Genomic DNA, 22,310 nt, shown 5'->3' with positions numbered 1-22,310 from the left:
GGTTATCGCAGTCTAAAATCCCATTTATGTGCCTCTCTCTCTCTCTCTCAACAGCCTCTCGTTCTCTCCATCTTTCTGGAGACTCCAGTTCTTCCTCTCCTCTGTCCATCTCTTTCTTGTTCCCTCTCTCTCTACACGTCTCCATTTTCCCCATCCGCCCGCTCGCAGAGCAATCTCTCTGCTCGTACAGTGAATTCATTTCACTTAATACTTCCCCCGTGCATCAAAGGGACGGCGGTCCGTCTCAGGTGACGGGGGAGGGGGAGGGGGAGGGGGGGGGGGGGGGGGGGGGGGCTGGGAGTATCAAAGCCTCGCTTCAATTTGCCGTCGGTTTCTCTCCACGTCTGTTATTGTCCTGGACAGTCCTTAGCCAAATTAAATTATCTCTCCCACTTCCTCTCGCTCTGCATCAGGCCCGCAGTCTGTGGCATTCATTGGGTCTATTTTTAGTGGTCAGTCTCCCTCGGCTTTATTGGCTCAATGTTACGCTTCGCCAGCTCAGGACGTAAACAAACATCGCAGCTGAAATGTCACCGGCTGTGGTTACGTTATGTAGATGTTCTTTTTTTGAAGGTGTTGATTCTGCATATATTAATATTTATAAAGACAATCAGGCAAATAAATGTGAGAGACATTCAGAAGAAGAGGAATTTGATTCCAGCTCTGCAGGGGGCTCAGCTGATAGAGTTTTGTTCGGTTTGAACATTTAATTGACATTTTAACAGCAGAATAATCTGACATTCTCATAGAGCTTCTGTTTGCCTGAAACTATTTTTGATTGGTGGAAATGCTGCATGTAGAGAAAGACATTATTTATAAGGGTGGATTGAGAATATTCAACTCCATCGGTACAACAAAATCCAGTTCAAACTCAAGCAAAGTGCTTCTACATTAACGGTTTATACAGTTGATTCAAATTGATCCTTTGAATGATCCGATATCGAGTCATTGAAAGATTGATCTCAGGTTTATGCCTCTTCCCGTGGATGTGTGACAGCTGCTCTGTGCACACATTACGCTGCTCTTATACCAACGACGTAATATGTAAACATAAACCCGACTTTGTCCCTTTTCACACAGTCGCACTGCTAAACATCAAAGCGTAAGCTGGGTTTTTTCGTCTGCTCTTTGCATTTCGGCACAGGGGCGTAAAGTAAAGGGGCCAGCTCTAGGCTCAATTCTTAATAAGGATAATATATATATGTATTTTCATTTGTATTAATAATGCACCAGGTTAGAGAGTTCCTTGTAAAATGTGCAGCATTAGATCTCTGAGAATCTCTTTCATATCCAAGTAATATTGGTGTTGTACCTGAAATATCCAGAATCAAATCGTATTGAAGTGGGACCTTGTGAATCAACAAACCACTACGTTCAGTATGTGCAGTAAAGCTCACTACGGGTCAGAGTTCCCCTCTTTCAGTGTTCATGAAGCACGATGCGGTTATATAGTGCACATAGTTGTGTTTTTAGATTGAGATGAAAAGAAGATGGAAGAAACAAAAACATAAAACATCACATGCAAAAGTTCAAAATGAACTATAATACAATGTAGTTTCTATATATTATATTTAATTCGTTGTTTGAACATTATTAACTCCGTGGTTTCAAGCCATTGTCCTACCTGTCACACAGACGTTGTTTGAGGCCTTTGGCTACTTGGACGTAAAGGGAATATGTTGTTTTTATCTCTTTTCTTCTAGCGGGATCCCGGGGAAGAAATGTGGCACCATCGTAGTGAGAGCAGAAGAGCTGAGCAACTGCAGGGTAAGAGTCTGTTCGGTTCCCCTGGCGATTCATTTGAAGTCAAACGTTTAGACTTTTCAGATACTTTCCTCCAATTAGACCAAGCGTCTGGTTTTTACATCATTTAAAGTGACACGTCTGACCCATCGGCTACTCCACACAGTTTCAAATACAAACTCTGAATTACTAGGAGACACACGTTGGGTCGATTATTTGCTTTATACAAACATAACTCGTACATGAATACAGACACAAAGGTACAGAATTAATTCGGGACACGGAGCTAAAGGTTATATAACACTGTTGCAATAAATTCCACCTTTATCTCATTTATATCGGTAACAATTTAAAAACACCACAAACTAGTGGAATCAACTAAATCTGAACATTATAACCTACATCTTATTTTTCAATTCATACCAATTCAATGTATTTGTAAAGCCCGAAATCACGAATCACAAATTTTCCTCAGAGGGCTTTACAGTCTGTACAGCATACGACGTCCTCTGTCCCGGGACCCGCACATCGGAACAGGAAGAACTCCCCCAAATATCTCCTTCAACAGGGAGAAAAAAAGGATGAAACCAGGGCTATGTCAGAGCTGTATGTTAGACTGCTGAGTGTAAAACAATAAATATATATATATTATTATAGATGTTAACACTGTCCTTCTATGCCTTTTAGCACTCATTGCTTTAAGAATGCACCAAAGGCATTATTTCCTAACAGTACCACTGTACTACTACCAGCCAGAGGAAACATTAAGCATCATCACAGAGCAGACACTGTGCTGGATTTTAATAAGTTACGTTCACTTTAACAGGTTTGTAGTTACGTTTGCAAAGAGAAAGTATGGTTTTCATTTATGTTCCCTCTGGAGACAAAAGAAACAAACAACACTTTTGTTCTTGCTGCTAGTTTTAAACCAGTTTCAGAGGACTGGATTTAAATGAAAGATAAAGCAGACTGTTGCCACGTCTTTAGTTGAACTTTGTGATGAGCCAGACTGTGACTGTGTCTATTTGAATCTCTATTTCAAAAGAAAAGAAAACTAATCTTAAACATTTGGACACTGTTCAGCCTTCCCCTCCATTCTGGTCGTGTTCTGTCGTTTCCAGCTGTGACGCTGGTGAGTCTGTGTGTCTGTGGACAGATTATTCTGACCGCGATAGCGCCGCAACCGTGCAAGATGCATTCGCGACGCTTTACAGATGTGCAGTTGTTAGAAAAATGAAGGTTGAACTTGAAGATGGGTGTGGTCCGAGCAAGGGCGCAGGAATTAGGGAGGTGGGAAGTTGGAACGGGGCCATTGGCTCCCCCACTTTACCCCCTTGGCCCGATTTGGCGTCGCAGCTAGTTCCATCCCATCATAAGATGGTCTCTAGTTTGTTGGTGTTTCTGCCACCTGCAGATGCATCACTTCACTACAAGACATCGCTAGTGAAGCGTGATAGATGATTTATAATTTATTCTCTCTGATGAAAACATCAAACGGTGAATGTCGTGTCGTTTTGGCGCACTTCCTTCAAATCAAAGAGCCCCCATTGTGCAACAAAATATGACGAGAGAAAGAGAGAGAAAGAGAGAGAAAACCCCCGTAGAGACGCCCGTTTCTCTCCTGGCAACACACAACATCCCAGAATGCATTGCAGCAATCAGAGAAGTTGATCACATCTCGTTTTTTTGGTCATCTCACCGTCATCCTGGGAAACAAAGGAAAATTAAAAACTAGAACTCAGGGAAATTCATTGTAATAAATAACTTACAACCCCTGCACATCATTAATGATATATTCAAGATGATATCATGGTAATAATTTGCAAGTGTCCGAGGGTAAAATTAAGCCTGAAAATCTTGATTTAATCTTCTAATCTCTGTTTTAAGGCAGGTGAAGATTACATTTTAATATCAGCTCCCAGAACGAAAGTGGGTTCAAAATGTATACAAATACCTTATGTATCACTTTCATTGATATATGTACTGTGATATTGAAATATTGGGCCAGTCCTACATTTACGTGATAATACAAAAATCAGAAGGATCAAATTGACTTTTTAAATCAGAATTATTCCCAACATGTGTCTCTAACTGAATGTAAACAACAGTGTCTGATGTTACATGTCTTGATAGCGATTGGTCACATTGGGACCATCACGATTTTGGTGACTTCCCTCCGTTCCAGGAGTCGGTGCTGCTGCAGTTCTGTGGCAACAAGCTGGATAAGAAGGACTTCTTCGGAAAATCTGATCCCTTTCTCGTCTTCTACCGCAGCAACGAAGACGGATCGTAAGTTGACAAGCAGCTCCCCCGTGGTATTTGTGGATGTCAATTTGCTGAATTAACAAAAGCAGCTATCTCAGTTTTACACACACACACACGCACAGCAAGTAAACATGCCTGAAATGCATAGAGACTCTGAGAGTGATTTATCATGCTCCAAAAAGCTCCCATACAGAGGATATTATAGGGTCTAAACTGCCTATGTGATGTTACATAATCCTCGGTGCTGTATGCCGAGACTTTCCCCGTCCAGACGTTAACGGGACAAAGCAGCAGAAAGAGGGATGAGCAGAGATAATAGGACAGTGTTGACAAAGAGGAACGTAAAGGGAGGAAAGGACGGATAAGATGGAGTTAAGTGAAAAACGTGTGTGGAGGTCGCACTCTCTTTGCCCCGCAGAGGCTTTTTATTCAAGTCGACTTCAGAGTCTTGGTGGAGACACACATTCTCTTTTTGTGCAGCTGGGTATTTACTGATGCAGCCTAAATGTTGCGGTTACAAAGAGCCGGACGAGGTGTCGCACAGAAAAGAACAGGAAGCTGTTATTTCAGCCAAAGACCGGGCCTCGTGAAGTAACAGAGAGAGGAGGTGCACACAGGGTTGTTTTGTTTAACCTTAAAGTAGTTTTTGTGTGGTGCAGCATACATATCTGCACTGTTAAGATGGAGATGGAAACCAGCCATCTGATACGAAAAGGAGCTTTTCTGATATTTACCCAAATACCATTTTTTGTCCTTTTAATGATAAGAAACTTTAACAATACATAATTTTTGACTACAAAAAGGAATCCTTTAATGTGATTTCAGTTGGACTTTTAAGGCAAATGTGTCCTCTGTTAACAGCTCTGTGTGTTTCTCTCTCAGGTACACCATCTGCCACAAAACAGAGGTGGTGAAGAACACTCTGGATCCCGTGTGGCAGGCTTTTAAAATTCCTGTCAGGGCGCTGTGTAACGGAGACTACGACAGGTACAGTAGATGAACCCACTGACCATGTTTACAGCTAGACTCAAAGACTTCTCTAGAATAAATACAAGAAAAAGAGGGTTTGATTTATAAATACTTGACCTATACTTGACATACAACTAGAACTAGCAGAACTTCTTTGTTTCACTATTTCTGTAGAAATGTAATGTTGCATACCAAGCGTTCCACCTGTTAGATAAAGAGTACACTGCTGAAAAGATCAGACCTACGGTGTTTACTTCCTTCAGCTACTCAACATTTCCAAATGTTACACTAACAAGTGCTGACACCTTTAAGTAGGACAAACTGGCTCAGGTGACGTGGTGCTTCAATCTAGCAGTGAAAAGTTAAAGTAGTTAACTACTATTAAAAAGCACGCTGAGAGTAGCACCGTCCTGTGTTTGTAACAAGGTTTTAGGTTGCTAAATTTAGCTAATATTACGCTTCATCAACAGAAATCTGTTTTTCTGTTGATATAGAAATTTAGCTTGTTTCAGCTCAACCGATTCCGCTCGGTTCCTAATTTTTACCCTGAAAGAGCACAGAGCCCATATTAACAGGGACAAACATGGATGCCTCACGTCAGCCGAAGTTTGAGTTACAGTATTTTTGACCTAAGCATCTCTGTGATCTAACACCCGGCTTCATTCCTCTGATGCCATAAACACTCGCAGGTCATATTTCCATCGATACCTTCACTAACAGCGTCATAAGACTCGTTGGTTATTTCATTCCAATACAGATTCGGAGGACTAGGCAGCCTCGGGGGTGGAGCGCTTCCTACTTCTTATTTATTTTCTATCTTTTCATAATTCTTTTTTTATTTGCCGGAGCTACACCAGGGTATACTGATAAATACCCTCTCTGCGTTATGTAGGCTTGTCCACTTTCTGCCCCCCAAGCCTTCCACGGACCAGCTACCATCTTTTTAAGCAGAAAGGCTGTAAATCAGTGGCGCTAATTCGTTTTTTAATGGGATTCTCCTCCCCTTCCCCTCGTCCCTCTTCTCTTTCCCTGCAGGAGCATTAAGGTGGAGGTGTACGACTGGGACAGAGACGGAGGGTGAGCGGAACAATCTCTTTCTTTTGTCCCGTTACACTTAACGTACTGCTCTGTATGTTACGATGCTCCGTCCATCTGAACAGTGGCATCACTTTATTGCCTCCCGCTGTGGAATAAACACAACATATATTTGCAACAAGGCCCTGGAGCAGAGTATGTAGTAATTACTTTATTATTTCTTTATAATCCTACATTGCCATTCTAAGACATAACGATGTTTCGCCTGATGACAGAAAAAAAACTGCCAAAAATACAAAAGCATATATTCAAAGTACGGAGCGGCATTTTGGATTAAAGTCTCTCTCCAATATGTTTGTCCTGATGCAGCCTCTTCAGAGCAGATACTGTAGAACAAGGTCCCTGCAGAGCTCTTCATGTGACAACACTCCCTACTGCTTTAGATACACATTAACTATTAATACTGCTTGAACGGTCTCTTGACAGACTAACTGTTTATCTTTTGAAGCAAGTGCATTCCCAGTGTTCAGGAGCACAGTTCGCCTCGTCTTTGAGCTAATTTCACAGTTTTTCTGACACTTCAAGGGCGTTTTTTAAACATATTTCTGGCCCCTGATTCCAACCGTGCTGATTATCTCCATGAAATTAGGAAATTGGTTGCTGCACGCCTCCGGTATCCAAGGAGCTTGTTCGTGATATGGATTCCTCCTGTGCGTTGATATTGTGAACACACATTAGATGAATCAATACACAGAGAACTGAATCTAATCTGAATCTCCAGCAAACATTTTTACTGTTATTATGGGTTCTTTGATTCTTGTTATTATGGGCTTTTATTTTTATTCTCTACAGTGCTTCTCATTATAATACAGAACATGTTGTTTTTTTCAGTTGGGATGAAATTTGACTGTATGTGTGTTTCTTTTCTTTTTCTTATTTACAGCCATGACTTTATTGGCGACTTCAGCACCAGCTACAGAGAAATGTCCAGAAGCCAGTCACAGTTCCACATCTATGAGGTGATGCTCTTCACACATACACACACACTTGTACTTCCATACGAGTGAGGATTTATTATCCTCTTGTCCTTTCCCTTACCTCATACAAAGCATAACCATAAAACCAAGTCTTAACCCTCAGCCAGCCCTTTGACTAAGTGAGGACCAGGGACATGGAGTAGTTAGCCAGTGAGGAAAAGTAGTTAACTCGGGGGATCGGCACTCTGCTCTGCACTCATTACAACGATTACATCTGCCATTGTTAGCACTGTTAGCTGCTAGCCACCAGCTCAGCCGTAGCCATGTTAATATATGATCATTTATTATCATCTTGGTCTGGAAGATTAAAAAACATACATTAAACTCTCCTCAATGTTAAGTTACAGCACAAGAGGCTTGCCGCTGTAGTCGGTGTTACACAGTGTTTGGGCTTTATATTTTTAATAGAAACAAAACCCAGTTTTTTAATTTTTTGCGTATCAGCGCCCGCGACCATCAAATACAAAAAAACTCTTAAGTCGGAGGAGAGACGCCACAATTACACAGTGAAAGTTGCTCCGTGCAGCAGCAGAGTAGCAGGAGTCAGACTTCACCTCAAGTTGCAGGCGGTGGACAGGCGCTCTTGTAAATCGTCGGGTATACAGGTTATCTGTAACACTGGTTTGTTAACCCGGTGGGGAAAATGTCCTCAGCGTGGGTTCCCTCCAGCACAAGTGCTACCATACGGCACCAGGCTGAGCTCACAAAGGTCAGCTCAGCTTGTGTTCAAAGTTTTGAGCGTTTGTCGTAGTGCTGCCCACACATACTGCACATGAGCACAGGACCAAGGTCAGAAAAATACCCCAAAGACATACAACGTAACGGAGGAGCCGACAGGAAAGAAATTGATTTTGTTTTCCACTATAATGTGAACATAAATTCTCCTCTTGCCTTGTGTCTCTCGAGGCGGATGTGAACAGCATGTATCTTGACTAAAACTGGACAAATGCATGCATGGACTCATACTTTGCTTGTTGAAATCAACCATGTCACATTACCTTGACCTGGTTATTCAAAATTGACTGATTCAACATTAATTTAGTGCTTGAGCACGGCCAACTTATTCCAGATCCTTCCTCAAGATGAGCTAGTGCTCTGTCCCCCCTACCTCATACTTAATCTGCAGTTTTTATATTGATTCTGAAGGCAAGGCAAGTTTATTTGTAAAGCACATTTCAACAACACGGTAATTCAAAGTGCTTCACATAAAACCATTAAAAGCATCAAAACATGAGGCAAAAGAAAAGGAGATTTAAAAACAATTAAGGACATTCATTGAAACATAAAAAAAATAAAATACAGTAGTAAAATGCAGAAATGCAGGCTTGCTTGTTCAACCTGCCGTTCCGGTCTATATTTCCAGTCGGTACACACTGACATGGAGTAACACATCAGCAGTTCTACATCGACTCGTGTGATTATTCACAGGATGCTGTGCCCTTGAGTTGAATACACGCCAGCAGCAGTTCCTCAAAAGACCGTCTTCTGTGTCTTCTTCTAAAGCTCAGTGCGGTTCACTGACCCGGTCCGATTAACTTCCACACCAGCTGCATGTGAGCAAACCATTACTCACTGAAGGTCAAGATTCAGTGAGAGGTGCTTATGAAGCACAACCTGAATCACTTAGCGCAGAGGAGCAGGAGGAGCCGGGCCTTCTGCCTCCACATGTGTGACGCAACATGTGATATCAACATCGTCACGCTCGTGTCACCTTTCAATTCAGCTGGATTTTATCCAGACTCCTTCCACCTCTTCTTGACTCTTAAACGTTCATTTCGTTTTAATCTCCATGAAGTGTTTTTTTTTCCGTCTGTCGACCTTTTCATACGTCTGAGGTGCAGACAGTCGGAGGAGAAAGGAGAGTCCTGAGACATCGCCCAGCTAATTTTGCTCTGGTAACTTCAAATTTAGGCAAAGTGCAAGAAGCCTCAGTGGAGCACTCATGTCGAGTGAGAAAAGAGTGCAATAGCTTGAAATAGAACAAACAATTTGGGCTGCACAATTAATCATATTTTAATTGTGATCACGATTTTTGGCTTCCAAAAGTAACTTTCAACCACCATTTCAACCGCTATTGAGATGTTTTGGTTTTACTTTTGGGGAGTTATCACGTCGTTCCACCGTGGACTTTATGTAAGAAGCGGACTGCCGTTTTGAAGCCTCGAGTTCAGCTTTTTGTCCGTCGCCATCTTGTTTCTTTTGCAACCAGAAGTGAGACGAGAGGGTGGAGCTAAGTACAACCGAAGGAAACATTTTTAGGCGACCAAAAAGGTTACAACTACCTTTTAAATTAACTGTAAACAAACCGTGAAAGGGTTAAAGTTGTAGGACGAAAAGACTTGTCAGTCAGGCCCAAATCGTGCCGCCCTAAAAACAATATCCCTGTGACCAGGACTCACAGTATAAAGAATAAAATGATCCATAGAGACGAGTAGGGACGTTCCCTTCTCTTTCACAGAGATGTTCAAAGCTTCTGATACATTTATTCTGACTTCTTTTGGAAGCAGTGGCTAGTGAACTCAAACAATGTGAACACGGAAATTAAACAAAGTTGTATAAAAGCTTCTGTTTTCTCCACAGGTTCTCAATCCAAAGAAAAAAGGAAAGAAGAAGAAAAAGTACCAAAACTCAGGATCGGTGAGTCGACAGCTTTCATTGATGTGTTTCACTTTATACCCACGCTCCAGATTACCATTAATAGTTCATGATGATTCATTTGTAGATGTATTTTTAACCTATGTGGGTTCAGGTTTTAACTGAAATACCTGTCACAGCAGCTATTTGGCTTTATTTAAACATTTATGCCTCATTGTCTTTCATCCTAACAACGCACCACTGAGAAATTTAAATTTTAAGCAAGATCAGGTTTGGTCCGCATGACCGCATGTTGAACCTATCTTTACCAGCACAAAATGTCAAAAATGATGCCCATTACATGGTGCTACATGAACAGACACTGTTCACAGTGAACACATGATTATTGTCTGTTTCCTGACTGGCAGGTCACCCTCCTGTCCTGCCTCGTGGACACTGAGCTCTCCTTCCTGGACTACATCCGAGGCGGGTGAGTTCACAATAAATGAGGAGATGAGGCACCAGCATCACTCTCATCATTGAACCCACAGACACTTTCAATGTTGAGTAGACTTCACTCTGCACACCGAGAGGATTACCGCACCGCGTTCTTTTTTTTTTATCACAGCTCCAATATTAGGAGTGACAGCTGCCGATAACCCGCTGCTTAATTGCTCGCTGCTGCGTGCTTTGAAACATGCTGTGGTATAATCTAGCATGATTGATGGTTCCCCGTTACCCCTCATGTGATTTGTTTTCTCTTGTAGGACTCAGATTAACTTCACAGTGGCAATTGATTTCACGGCATCAAATGGTAAGTGTTTGAAAGCTTTTGCCGTTATCAATGAAGTCCCTTAAGTGTACTTTGGTGGTTAATACTCCAATCTTTATTTGATGTGAACTCTTTAGTGATTCCTTATCAGTCAGTTTTAATTGGCTTATTCTAATGACCAAAAAGAAAAAAAGGCAAAACAGCTGAAAAGTTGGAAAGTTATGTGAACATTATCTATTACTTGCAACTTCTGAAGAGCTCATTTTGAAGTTTTCTTTAAACACAACTCGTACAATTTGCTCCTCGGTGTAGAGGGAAACTCATTACTCCCACATCTTTCAAATTACATTTCCAATTGGGTGTTCATGAAGCCCCTCAGTTAGACTGCTGTACATTTGTCATTGACAACAATTTAATGACAAACAAACACAACGAGCAATCCAGCGCAGGAGACTTTGTCACTGATGAGTGATGTTCTCATTTTCGTGAGACATAATGTACTAAGTTAATATATGTAATACAATTTTGGACACATTATTATGTCACAGGAGGAATGGGTGGCTTTCTTTACTGCCATCAAATCAGTTTTCCACATCCTTGAGAATGGCTGAAATAACTGATATTATGCATATAATTATATTATTTCTGTTTTTTGTTGGCAATATGCAGAATTTTTTTCAAAACGACTAATATGTTGTGTCAGAATATAACAGATTCTTTCTTTCTTTTATAATATTGCATCCAACAAGCTCGTACACATTCATTCATATTCGTATTAAAAGACAAGGCCTCATCATTATAGAATAAGAATATCAAACAAAAAAAACACAATGAATTTATATCCTATAACAAATATTATCTTTGTAACCTAAACATGATAAATCTTATTCCTCTGTGCTATTGAGCTCCATTGTTGTTCAGAAAACTATTTAGACCACATTTAGTAGCCACACCGTTGCACATGTTCCTTCATTATGATGAACACGGGAGCTCTTGTGGAACCAAATGTCATTGTTTTACTTTTCGAATGAAGCCTCGAATGTCTGTCATCATATGACATCATCATCGCCATAAAAACGAGGATTATTGTGGTCGTATGAATGTAGTTTATGGTGTTTTTGAAAGGCTTAACGCCAACAAATATGGATTGAAGCAGAATAATTCGTTAGATAAAAACATTTATTCGGTCTTCAGAAAGAACTGAAGACCGAATGGAAGAATGGGTTCAGACACCTTATCCTTTAATGTCATTATTGTGGTTACAGTTATTGGATTTACTCTCATGTATTTATCTTTATTTGTTGTTATTTCCCAAAAAAATGAGACAAGACAGACTTTTGTTTTGACCATTTTTACCATTCCTTGTTTGTAGTTTGGATTTAAAGATTCTTCTTCTTGCTAATGGAGAAGAAAGAGTTCTTGATCCTGCATCATTTCAGTATCACAGTAATATCACGTTGACTGATTTCATTCACTTCTGACGGTGGGATAGAAGTTCTTGGGTGGTCAGCAGGTCACTGTTGCTCATCATCTTATTTGTGTAGTCGCTAAACTGCAGCAGCGGTTTCATGTAACTCAGCTATGCAGAATAAATTGTGGTTCCTCTTCTTCACACTACCCGCTGTGGTTTGAGGCAACCATTCGAGATCATTTTCAGCCGCCAGTGCAGCTGTGCCTTGGAGAAATGTTTGTGTAACTATAACTAAACTCTGCATTTGAACCCCCTTCCACCCACTCCCTTATTTATATTTTATTTATTTATATTTTAATATGTGTCACGGCCCAGGGGGCAGCAGGCATAATTACAGTTTGATGCTGATGTGTGTGTTATTGTGTTGAACCATTCGGGTCCCAGGCAACCCGTCCCAGCCCACCTCGCTCCACTACATGAGCCCATACCACCTCAACGACTACGCCATGGCGCTGCGGGCCGTCGGAGAGATCATCCAGGACTACGACAGCGACAAGATGTTTCCTGCACTCGGCTTCGGCGCCAAGCTTCCCCCAGACGGGCGGGTCTCGCACGAGTTTGCCCTGGTGAGGAAACAACCTTCTCCCATCATTTCCATCATCCGAGTATACTGTAGGTTCACACCTTGTGAATGGATAATTGAAAACTTTGACTTGCCGTGTTTACTAAAAGAAAAGTCAAAGGATTATCGAAGTTATTTGGATTTATTTTGTCAGAAAAATTAATTTCTGTACGAAATTTCATGGCAATCAATTCAATAGTATTTCTTCGTGACATAAAGCCATAGGGCTCATGTGAAATGTGTGGTGCCAATTTCAAACATTAAGATTAGGACTTGTAGTATATAAACACGCTTGTCCGTCTCAGTGAGAGCTCATGCAACTTGCGCATGTACTAGAACTAGAACAATGTGAAAAAAACCCGCTAAAAGTACACAGAAAACACAGAGCATGCAACCAGGCACTATTATACACACATGTCCGATTACAGGCGACAGTTTATTGGCGGGTGTGAATGCTTCTGTTCAACACATTGCCAAAATTCAGCCAACCAGCCTGCGCACACTGCGGTGATGGAAGCCAGATGAGCGGGTTAGTTTTGGCTGTAAATACACCAAATCTATCTATTATGTAAAAAATGTCAGTTTAAGTCTTACTGAAGTGACAGAGACAGTTTAATTTCTTTATGGAAATTATAGCACGGTATGACAATCTTTTGATTATTCTAACATATGGAAATCATGCGCACAGTATGCATTAGGGATCTGGATTAGCTGTGTTCTCTGTTCAGCCACTCTCAATATTAAACCATGCATCGTTTTATCCGTCCGTCCATCCATCCATCCATCCATCCATCCGTCTGTCTACATCACTCTGCCAATGTCAAGCACTTCGGGGCTCTAGACGTCCTGACCACTCCTCAGCCACCCATAATCCTCTCTCTGGTCTACTGTCACTTCCAGATGTTTGCTCCAGAGGCGTTTACAGCCATTACAGCTGCTCAGCGTTGGGTAACAGCCTCCCCGATGGCGCCAAACGTCGAAAACCAGGCGCATATGCATTAATCTAACCATTAAGGATTTAACTCAGTCAACTCTTAAAGAGGACGGCTGCAGCTGTGCAGCCGCAGTGGGAGAAAGCCACCACTGACTGCGACGGGATTATGCAAGCTCCATTTACAAAGCAAAGGATTCTCAAGTGCGCTGTTCGTGCTCATGGGCAACCAAGCAGAATGAGAGTCAAGATGGTTTCATACTGAGATCATTAAAAAAAAAAAAGCACAAAACATATGGGTAGCTTAAATAATGTATTGTTTGCTTCTTTGAGAGTTTCTTTTGGATATTTTAAACCCAGTCAGCCAGACATCCATTTTAATACTGAGGCTGCAGAGGGACAAGAACTGCAACAACTTTGGTTCAACATCTTCAAGGGTAACATGTTTCTGTGTCTAATTGACTAATGCGGATCATTTTTATTTAATTGGTCCAGTATTGAGGGAGAGCGCTGGTGTGCAGATGGCAGCAGCCAAACGGTCTGCAATGTAATCGCCAATGTACGTCCACTAAAAGTGCTTGTCTTTGCCACCGACAGAAGGGACCCTACAGAGAAAGAACACATCATTTTTCTTAACTTTTCCGCTCGTTTTTTTATTGTGTTGCCGAGACGGTAGAAACTGGAGTGAGAGTTCGAGAGAGAGATTTTGGAAAGAGACTTCTCCGAGCAAACACGCAGACCGGATCAAATGAAAAAGGGAAAGAAAACCTTTTTCTTTCTCTTTAAGGTCCTTTCCATAATGTTGTCAGACACTTGAAATAACAATCTGAGCCTGTCAGTCGCACAAACAAACACTTTTCGTGGACGTACATTGATGACGAGGAGTTGCTCCGAGCGATTACATCACAATATGTTTCGCGGCTGAACTCTGCAGTGCTCTCGCTAAATACTGGACCAATATTAAAAGTTATGGTCCATGAAACATGTTAAACATGGATAATATGGTCCAGGTTGAAAAATACCAAAGTGACCATTTAAAACAAGGATTGAAGCCAGTGGATGAGCTTCTGCGAGACAAACTAAGACAAATCAGCCCCATGTTTTGTCCTCTTGTAACCTCTGTTAAAACACTAATTGTATCCCACCACGATGGCTGTTACCGAAAAGGCCTCTGCTGGTATCCGTTCCTCAATCAGCGTTAAAACTGTGAAATGTCTCGCCTCAGGATATTCTCTACCAAAACACTGTAAAAGGAGAATTAAACTCCCGACATTTCCCCACAGTAATGTGTTAGATGTGAGATTGGATTTAACGTCCTTAAGGCCCGCGACCCTCTAGTGCCTCATATACCAGGTAAGATGTTTTGATAGTGTTGGAATATTATTGATATTTTGGCCCTCGGGTGGCCAATTTTGATGTCTCTGAGTATTCATGTAATCCTGTTATGCTGCAATTTGCAGCAAAGCCATGCCTGTTTTGAAAAAAAAATGTAATTCCATATCAGCCTTTTTCCCCATGAAGGGATATAAAATATACAAATACTTTTTGTTCCCCTCCTCCTCCTTCAGCGTGATGGTGTTGTTATTATTCCTTTCAGCCACACTGTCTCTGAATATCAAAACAAACTATATTCAATTTCATGTTAACTTTGATGCATAGCGTTAAAATGCACGTACAGTCGGTCCCACAGAGACGGGATGTAAGCGAGTTATTCTAATTGCCCTTGAATATATTTGACACATTTTTCAACACATTAGCTGGCTGACATTAAATCAATGATGGTGACTCGCTGTATGTAAACTAACTGTTAGCCGGTGGCGTGTAGAGAACACCTAAAGCAGGAGAACAGCATCATCCTGAAGAAGAAAAACAAATGAGTAACCTTTGTACATTTTTGCTATTTTAGAGTTCCAGAAATGACATTAAAGTGCAATCAAACTCATAGACAACCTCATGCCTCATGCCTCATGCCTCGATACATAAGAAAAAAGTACAAAGTGAGATTAATAAAGACCAAAAGCTCTCCTGACTCGGCACAATTGTGTTGCAGCAGCTGCAAAAAGACATTTGATGGAAATATTATCCCTGATTCAACAGAGCTTCTACTGACACAGGGATTAATAGACAAAGCTGACACATCCGCCATGAATATACATACCTTAACATAGCCGTCATGAATTTATGTCACATCATGGGGTACGAAGAACGTCCAAGGACACTTTGCAGATGAAATATCTTAATTTTTAAATTATACGAAAAACAGAATGATTAGTGGCATTTGTAGTCTCCATTGTCTTAAATTGATGTGTTTTATTACAGTACTGGTAGAAGGAAAGTGACTCCACACATCAAAAGCAGCACGGTGTCGTCCCGCTAGTTTAGTCACGCACGAGCCGCCATGAGGACAAAGTCATAAAGAGTTATGGCTCCTCTCAGCTATCTTGTCAAAGTCGGAACAAGTTTACCACAAAAGTAACTCAAAAAATCGGGACAGCCCAAGGTCTCCTGCATTCATCTACAGTTCAGTTATCCTCTACTGCACTCATTTACGGTTTTTGTTTTGTCTTTCTGGTTTTGTGCAGAATGGCAATCCACAGAACCCGTACTGCAGCGGTATCGAGGGGGTGATGGAGGCCTATTACCAGAGTCTGAAATCTGTGCGTCTCTACGGACCCACCCACTTCTCCCCCGTTATTAACCACGTGGCCAGGTAGGTCCACTATAATCACAGCCATCCACCAGGAACATGGGAGTACAATGCCACCGCTTCATTTACAGTTCTACCGAGGAAATCCATGTAAGATCAAATCGTCTTTGGTGGAATCTCAGTCGTGTGTGTGTGTGGTGTGTGTGGTGGGGGCTGCTGGACAGCCATCCGTGACACAAAGGGAGTGGGATTAAAATAAATGTGCTAATAACTCTGTCTCTTCAAGAGGAATCACTACACACTGCGGTTTAAAGAGGCCATCTGAATCCTGCCTAGCAACAAAGCACAATAAGACCAGCTCGCTAACAGCGTGGAGAGAGAGTAGAAATAGTGACTATCATTATTATTATGTTCATTTCATTTTCTTTCCTATGTTAATGTTTATAGAGGCAGCATGTGAGTTAGAACAATGAGACACTAATAAGAGCTGTAAAGCAATATGTTTATTAAAGGAATAGTACGTATCTCTATAGATATTCCTATATTGTTGTATTCTGTGTATCCCATCATCTCAAGTTAAATACACCATACAGCGTTTTAAATAAAGGAACTGAGCCCAGAGTTCTGACTAAACTCTCCACGGGGATTTGAGCGATCCAATCACCACACAACACGTTCACTGTTTTTCAGTGGTGGTTTGGACACGACAGTGTTTTAGAGGGTGAGCAGTCTGCAGGATGATTGATCTGCTGCCTTAAGTTGCAGGACCAGGCACCAAGGAAACCAGAAAATACCCAGTAGAAGAGATGGTGCTGTGAGTAACAGTAAATGTCTCACCTCCCACCTCTTCACAAATAAACAATTAATGAATCCTCGTAGGCACAAGTAGAAACCAGAGCTTCACTATTAAAAAAGTCCATTAGCAAGAGACACGTGGGCCTTAGAGTGCAGTTACATTTTTATTGGAGCAACGAATAAAAATAAGCCGCTCTTCCACTGTTTTAAATATTTAAAACAAATAATAGACACTTCTGGTAGATACTACCTTCAACTTTTAGAAGCACTTTCTCCGTTTACACTGATAAGCCCTGATAAAGAGTGACGTGTTGAGAATTTTCCGGCCTCCAGCTGACGTTCACTATCACAGGATCTCGTGTCATGATCCTCGAGACTGACTGTAACAAGCGCTTTTCCTACCTTTCATCTCTGGCTTTTTCAAATCCCATCTCTCTCGCTCTCCTTCTCCGTCCGCCCACTCGACCTGAGAATAGCTGCATTGTTCAGCGCTCACTTCTCTGGAGCGTTTGACTAAAAGCCAGGAAGACATCACTAAAAGAAAAAAAGTGACACCAAGTCACGTCAGATTCCTATTTGTCTGATTGTGTTATTTAACATGCACTCTCAAAACATTGTCCTGTGACGTCCCTTCAAACATTCAACTCTGGTTTATATGTAACATAAAACTGCTGTAAGTGTTAGTTCAGAGCTGAAAAATAGACCAAAGAATCATGATTCACTCGTTAATACATCCTGTTTAAATAAAGGTTATAAAAACAGCTCTTGATTATTTAACATCAAAAGACACACACACACACATGGCTATGTACTTAATACCAAAAATCTTAATTATCACAAATTTGACATGTTACATGACACAGCACCGACACTGTGATTTATTAAAGAGTATTAAGGTCAGGCATGAGGACAAAAATGAAATAGAAATGTATTTTTAATTTTGAGAATGAAGTCGAAATTTCAGTATACTAGTAGTTCGACAGTTATTCGACTTCATTCTCAAACAGTATTTCGATTTCTTTCTCAACATTTTTACTTTCTACCTGAACAGGTTTTTTAACTCGACTTAATCAAGAAATGAAATAAATCTTCCTCCTCTGAATTATTTTCTCTTAAGTTTGGCACTAAAACTGAAAGTTTGACTGTATACTTGACATTTAGACTTTAATCTCAAAATCATTTTTCCAATACTCTTCCGCAGTAATTGGACCATTTTGTCCCCAATGTTTTAGTGATCTCTGAGGGGTAATATCCTCACATGGGACACTCTCTAATATCTAAACTGCAGCAGCAATGACGGTGGTTTGAGACGGGCGTAAACTCCAGCGAGTTCATTTCGTACCTCCATAAAGTTGGCGGACTTGAGTGACACAGACAGAAATAAAGAATGATGTCCTCACTTGTACTCCAGAGTTTGTGTCAAACACCGGATCCTACACTTCCCATAATGCAACCCTTTTTTCCCATATACCCTCCTTGCGTGTCTGTAAACTCTGTGCCTGCAGTTATTAACTCAGGCTTTCTGTTCCTCCTGGGACAACATCTTCAGAGTCTTCTCAGACTTTAAAAAAAAGCTCCTCCAGAGACACAGAAGACATTATACTAAGTTTCAAAGGTTGAGTTGTACTCGGTGCCAACAGTTAATTGGTCGTGATGTGTTGAATCAACAGAGTGCCCTTTCCTAAATGAATAAAGAGGACGATGTTAGCAAAAAAGAGAAGTCTATATCCCCTTTAATTTGAATATAATGCTAAAAGAAGAGCCTCTGCTCTCTAATTGTGCCTATTTGACCGTTGACACCCAGCCCCCTCCCCCCCCCCCCTCTCTCTCTCTCTTCATGCCAGGTACGCGTCAGCAGTGACGGACGGCTCACAGTACTTCATCCTGCTCATCATCTCTGACGGCGTGATCACGGACATGGCGCAGACGAAGGAGTCCATAGTCAATGTACAGTACCAGATTTAGACTCAATCTATGTACGGTATGTTTGTATTGTCCAAGCTCTTATTGGTAAGACTTCGAGTTGCAAAAGCATTTTTTATTATTTATTTTTTTGACATGGTTTTAACGAATGCATATCACGGCTTCACGTGCAGCAGCAGTCCGTGTACCGTGTGCTCATATCTCCTCCGTTAATTCACTGTAAAGCGTGTGAGGAGCCCCGGAGGTCCAGCTGTGATTAAGCCTCTAATGGAGTCTAAAACACCAACGCACATACCGTATGAGAGGGAGGAAATGAAAAGCTGTCCTTCACTTTTTAGTGCCTCCCTCTCTCCCTTTCGCTCATCTTCACTAATAAGGGGAGTGAGGGGTCGACCCGGTCACCCCCCCGCTACGTTCAGCTCTAATAACTATGCTTTCTAATTAGAGTGATCAGACGTGATGTGTAACGATTTTTTTCATATATTTGGAGCCTCAGTGCTCTCGTGGCCCTTCATCACACAGCCCTCCCCCACGCCTCCATGTGATGTAATGTTATTGTAAAGTAAGATTCAGGAGTAATTATTTACTGGCCCACAGAGGATCCATGCCCCATTCATATCTCAAGCAATTTGGGGGGCGTTCATCTAATAACCAGGGGAAGTTATGAAACACTAAAACATTCATTCATCACTTGAACTGTACTCTGTCGTCCCACTCGGCTAGGATTTAATAAACATTATTGCGGCGCCGGGCGGATGTTCGGCTGCAGCTCAGGGGCAGAGGAAGATGTAAATGGAAGTCATTTCTGAAGCCGTGAAGCTTTGGGAGATTTAGACAAAGTTGTAGATGCATGAAATGAGAAAAAAACTCCGTCCGGACGAGAGGCTTTATGAAACCGGCTTCAGAGGCCAGATGGATTTGGACTGTGTTAACAATGGCGTTGAATTCTGCCATTGAGCTTCCTTTATTTATGGGCCTGTTAGCTTACAGTCAGTAATTGGCAGGGGCATTTCACCGACAGCCTGCGGCGTTTCAGATAGCGAGTGGTGAAAACAAAGAACGCGGCTTCCTTCCCTCCCGCCTTTGATGAGCCCTTTTTGTGTCTCCTTCCACCCGTAACAGGCTGCGTCTCTGCCCATGTCAATTATAATAGTCGGGGTCGGACCAGCGGAATTTGACGGTAAGCAGAGTGATCACGTGTGTGTGTGTGTGTGTGTGTGTGTGTGTGTGTGTGTGTGTGCGCATGTGTGTGCGTGTGTGTGTGTGCTCTACATGCATGTGTGTTTATTTGCATGCAGTAATCCTTTGACTTCATTCTACTTCCTATCTCGCCTCCCACATGGCTCAGCCCTTCCTTGTGCGGCTCTTCTTTTCTTCTCTCCTCTCGTTCTCCTTCCCCTTAATTTCCTTCCTCCTCTTCTTCTTCCTTCCTCCTCCTCCTCCTCCTCCTCCTCCTCCTCCTCTTCTTCCTTCCTCCTCCTTCTCTGACCCTGAGGTTAAGTGGAAGTCTTTTTCTCATCTGACGACGGCCATGTTTCTCTCACCTCGCTCCTGTTTTTGTCGTGTTTACAATTCACGGAGCAGTTCCTCTGTATAAAAAAAACAAAAAACTTTGACTCCTGTCACGCTCATGAAGTCAGTGTGCATGACGTTCCCCGTGGTGCACATGGTTGGTGGTGCACAGCCCTGTGTACTCATGCCACGTTTGGCATTACCAACACTCCGAGGAAATGTAACCCAGTGGCACGGTAATGGCTCCGGCGGATTAAAACACACTAAAGTGCGTGTCGTGTTTGCTCGGCGTGGATCGAGTCCCCCCCCCCCCCCCCCCCGATGTGCTTTCCCTCCCCAGAAATGATCGAGCTGGACGGGGACGAGGAGAGGATCTCATCCCAAGGACGATACGCCGAGAGGGACATCGTTCAGGTACGGAGTGTTTTCACAGAGAAGACGCACGGCCGAGAGGCTGTGAGGCTGTGAGCTCAGCAGAAAGTCTTCAGAGAAATGTGGGATTTATGATTAATGGGAAAAAGGTCAACGTGCTTGACCCTCTGCTGTGCTCTTGTTCTCAGTCGGCCATGTTTCTATATTCCTCCCGCTGTCTCGCTCCGCTGAACCACATCCAACCTTCTCCTCTGTGTCCTTTTCACTCACTTTTCTGAAATTCTATCCAACTATATCCTCTCCTCCTCTGACTCTTTGTCTCCTCTCCTCTCTCTGTTTCCTCTACTCTCCTCTTTTCCTCATTTCCTATCCTGTCCCCACATATCCTTGTTGCTTCTCCTCTCCTCACCTTTCCTTGTTTTATCTTCTCTCCACTCCTTGTTTCCTCTTCTCTCCTCTCCTCGCCTTGTCTCCTCCTGGTTTCTTCTCCTCTTCTTATCTTGTTTCCCCTCCTTTAATTATCTCTGCTCTGGTTTCCTCTCCTCTCCACTTCCTGTTTCCTCTCCTCTGCTTGTTTCCTCTCCTCACCTTGTTTCCTCCCCTCCTCTCCTCATCTTTTTTCCTCTCCTCTCCTCACCTTGTGTCCTATTGTCTCCTTATCTCCTCTCCTTGTTTCCTCTCCTCACCTTGTTTCCTGTTCTCTCCTCATCTTTTTTCCTCTCCTCACTCTGTTTTCTCTCCTTTCCTTGTTTGCTCTTCTTTTTTCCTCTCTCTGCCTCACCTTATGCTTCTTGTCTCCTTTTGTCCTCCTCTTTTTTCCTCTCCTCTCCTCACTCTGTTTTCTCTCCTTCCCTTATCTCCTCTCATGGTTTTCCTCTCCTCACCTCGTTTCCTTTCCTCTCCTCTCCACAGTTCGTTCCTTTCAGAGATTACATTGACCGACGGGGGAACCACATCCTCAGCATGGCTCGCCTGGCTAAGGAGGTGCTCGCCGAAATCCCGGACCAGTTCCTGTCCTACATGAGGACCCGAGGGATCAAACCTGGCCCCTTGCCTCCTCCTTACACCCCCTGTCCTCCACCGGCTCTCCACCCGCTCCTCTGCAGACGGGTAAGCCGAATCTAAAGGCGGAGGCCTCGCTTTCGACGCCGGGCCGGCCGACCCTGCTGGTCTCTACTCTCATCTATCTGCTTCTTCTTCTTCCTACTCTTCACTGGAAGCTTTTGAGCACACGGCGGACCTCGCCCGCTCTCTCTCTCTCTCTGTCGGGAACGTTTGACCGTGAGCCGAGGGCCATGATGCGGATAACCCCGAGTGGGACGCTTCCACTTTTTAGAGGAAGGGACCTTTTTTCCGTAGCGGATGAAGGTTGGGGGTTTTAAAGGGTCGTGGTGGGGAAGGGTCCGAGATCTACCTCCACCAGGACGCATGGACGGGACAGGAAACAGACCACATGAAGCTGTCAGATTGAAACACTGATTGATCATCTGCTATTTCTATTTCCACTTCCTCTATCTTTCACAAAATCATGTCTCTCAATATTCAAATGTTTACAAAATTGAGGACTGGACTGGCGCATTTTTTTCAGGAGGAAATTTATACCAATCAATGTGAAAACCTTTCAGATTCCTATTTTTCGGCCGCAGAAACTGGAAGTTGTGACTTTGTACAAAAGCGTTTTAGGCCCTGGTGCCACATTCTT

The 22,310-nt window shown here is 42.5% G+C and overlaps 1 protein-coding gene across 2 annotated transcripts in view; it reads left to right on the top strand.

Annotated features, from left to right (window-relative positions):
• Positions 1–21,733, top strand: part of LOC142947779 (copine-8-like) — a 57,222-nt gene extending 35,489 nt beyond the window's left edge. Inside the window, exons 7-20 of one of the 2 annotated variants that reach the window (XM_076089598.1) lie at positions 1,704–1,767; positions 3,929–4,032; positions 4,891–4,995; positions 6,013–6,054; positions 6,956–7,031; positions 9,630–9,686; positions 10,052–10,113; positions 10,391–10,437; positions 12,251–12,432; positions 15,942–16,069; positions 18,646–18,748; positions 19,847–19,904; positions 20,577–20,650; positions 21,521–21,733. In XM_076089598.1, coding sequence (XP_075945713.1) covers positions 1,704–1,767; positions 3,929–4,032; positions 4,891–4,995; positions 6,013–6,054; positions 6,956–7,031; positions 9,630–9,686; positions 10,052–10,113; positions 10,391–10,437; positions 12,251–12,432; positions 15,942–16,069; positions 18,646–18,748; positions 19,847–19,904; positions 20,577–20,650; positions 21,521–21,733 — 1,315 coding nt within the window. Of the gene's footprint in view, positions 1–1,703; positions 1,768–3,928; positions 4,033–4,890; positions 4,996–6,012; positions 6,055–6,955; positions 7,032–9,629; positions 9,687–10,051; positions 10,114–10,390; positions 10,438–12,250; positions 12,433–15,941; positions 16,070–18,645; positions 18,749–19,846; positions 20,532–20,576; positions 20,651–21,520 lie in introns of those variants that run through there. The other variant, XM_076089597.1, reaches the window with a different exon arrangement.
• Positions 21,734–22,310: the final 577 nt, after the last annotated feature.

This window comes from Anarhichas minor, unplaced genomic scaffold (assembly GCF_050575085.1).
Source record: "Anarhichas minor isolate MPS153535 unplaced genomic scaffold, ASM5057508v1 ptg000011l, whole genome shotgun sequence".
NCBI classification, from domain to species: Eukaryota; Metazoa; Chordata; class Actinopteri; order Perciformes; family Anarhichadidae; genus Anarhichas; species Anarhichas minor.
This window is presented reverse-complemented; position numbering and strand designations above follow the sequence as displayed.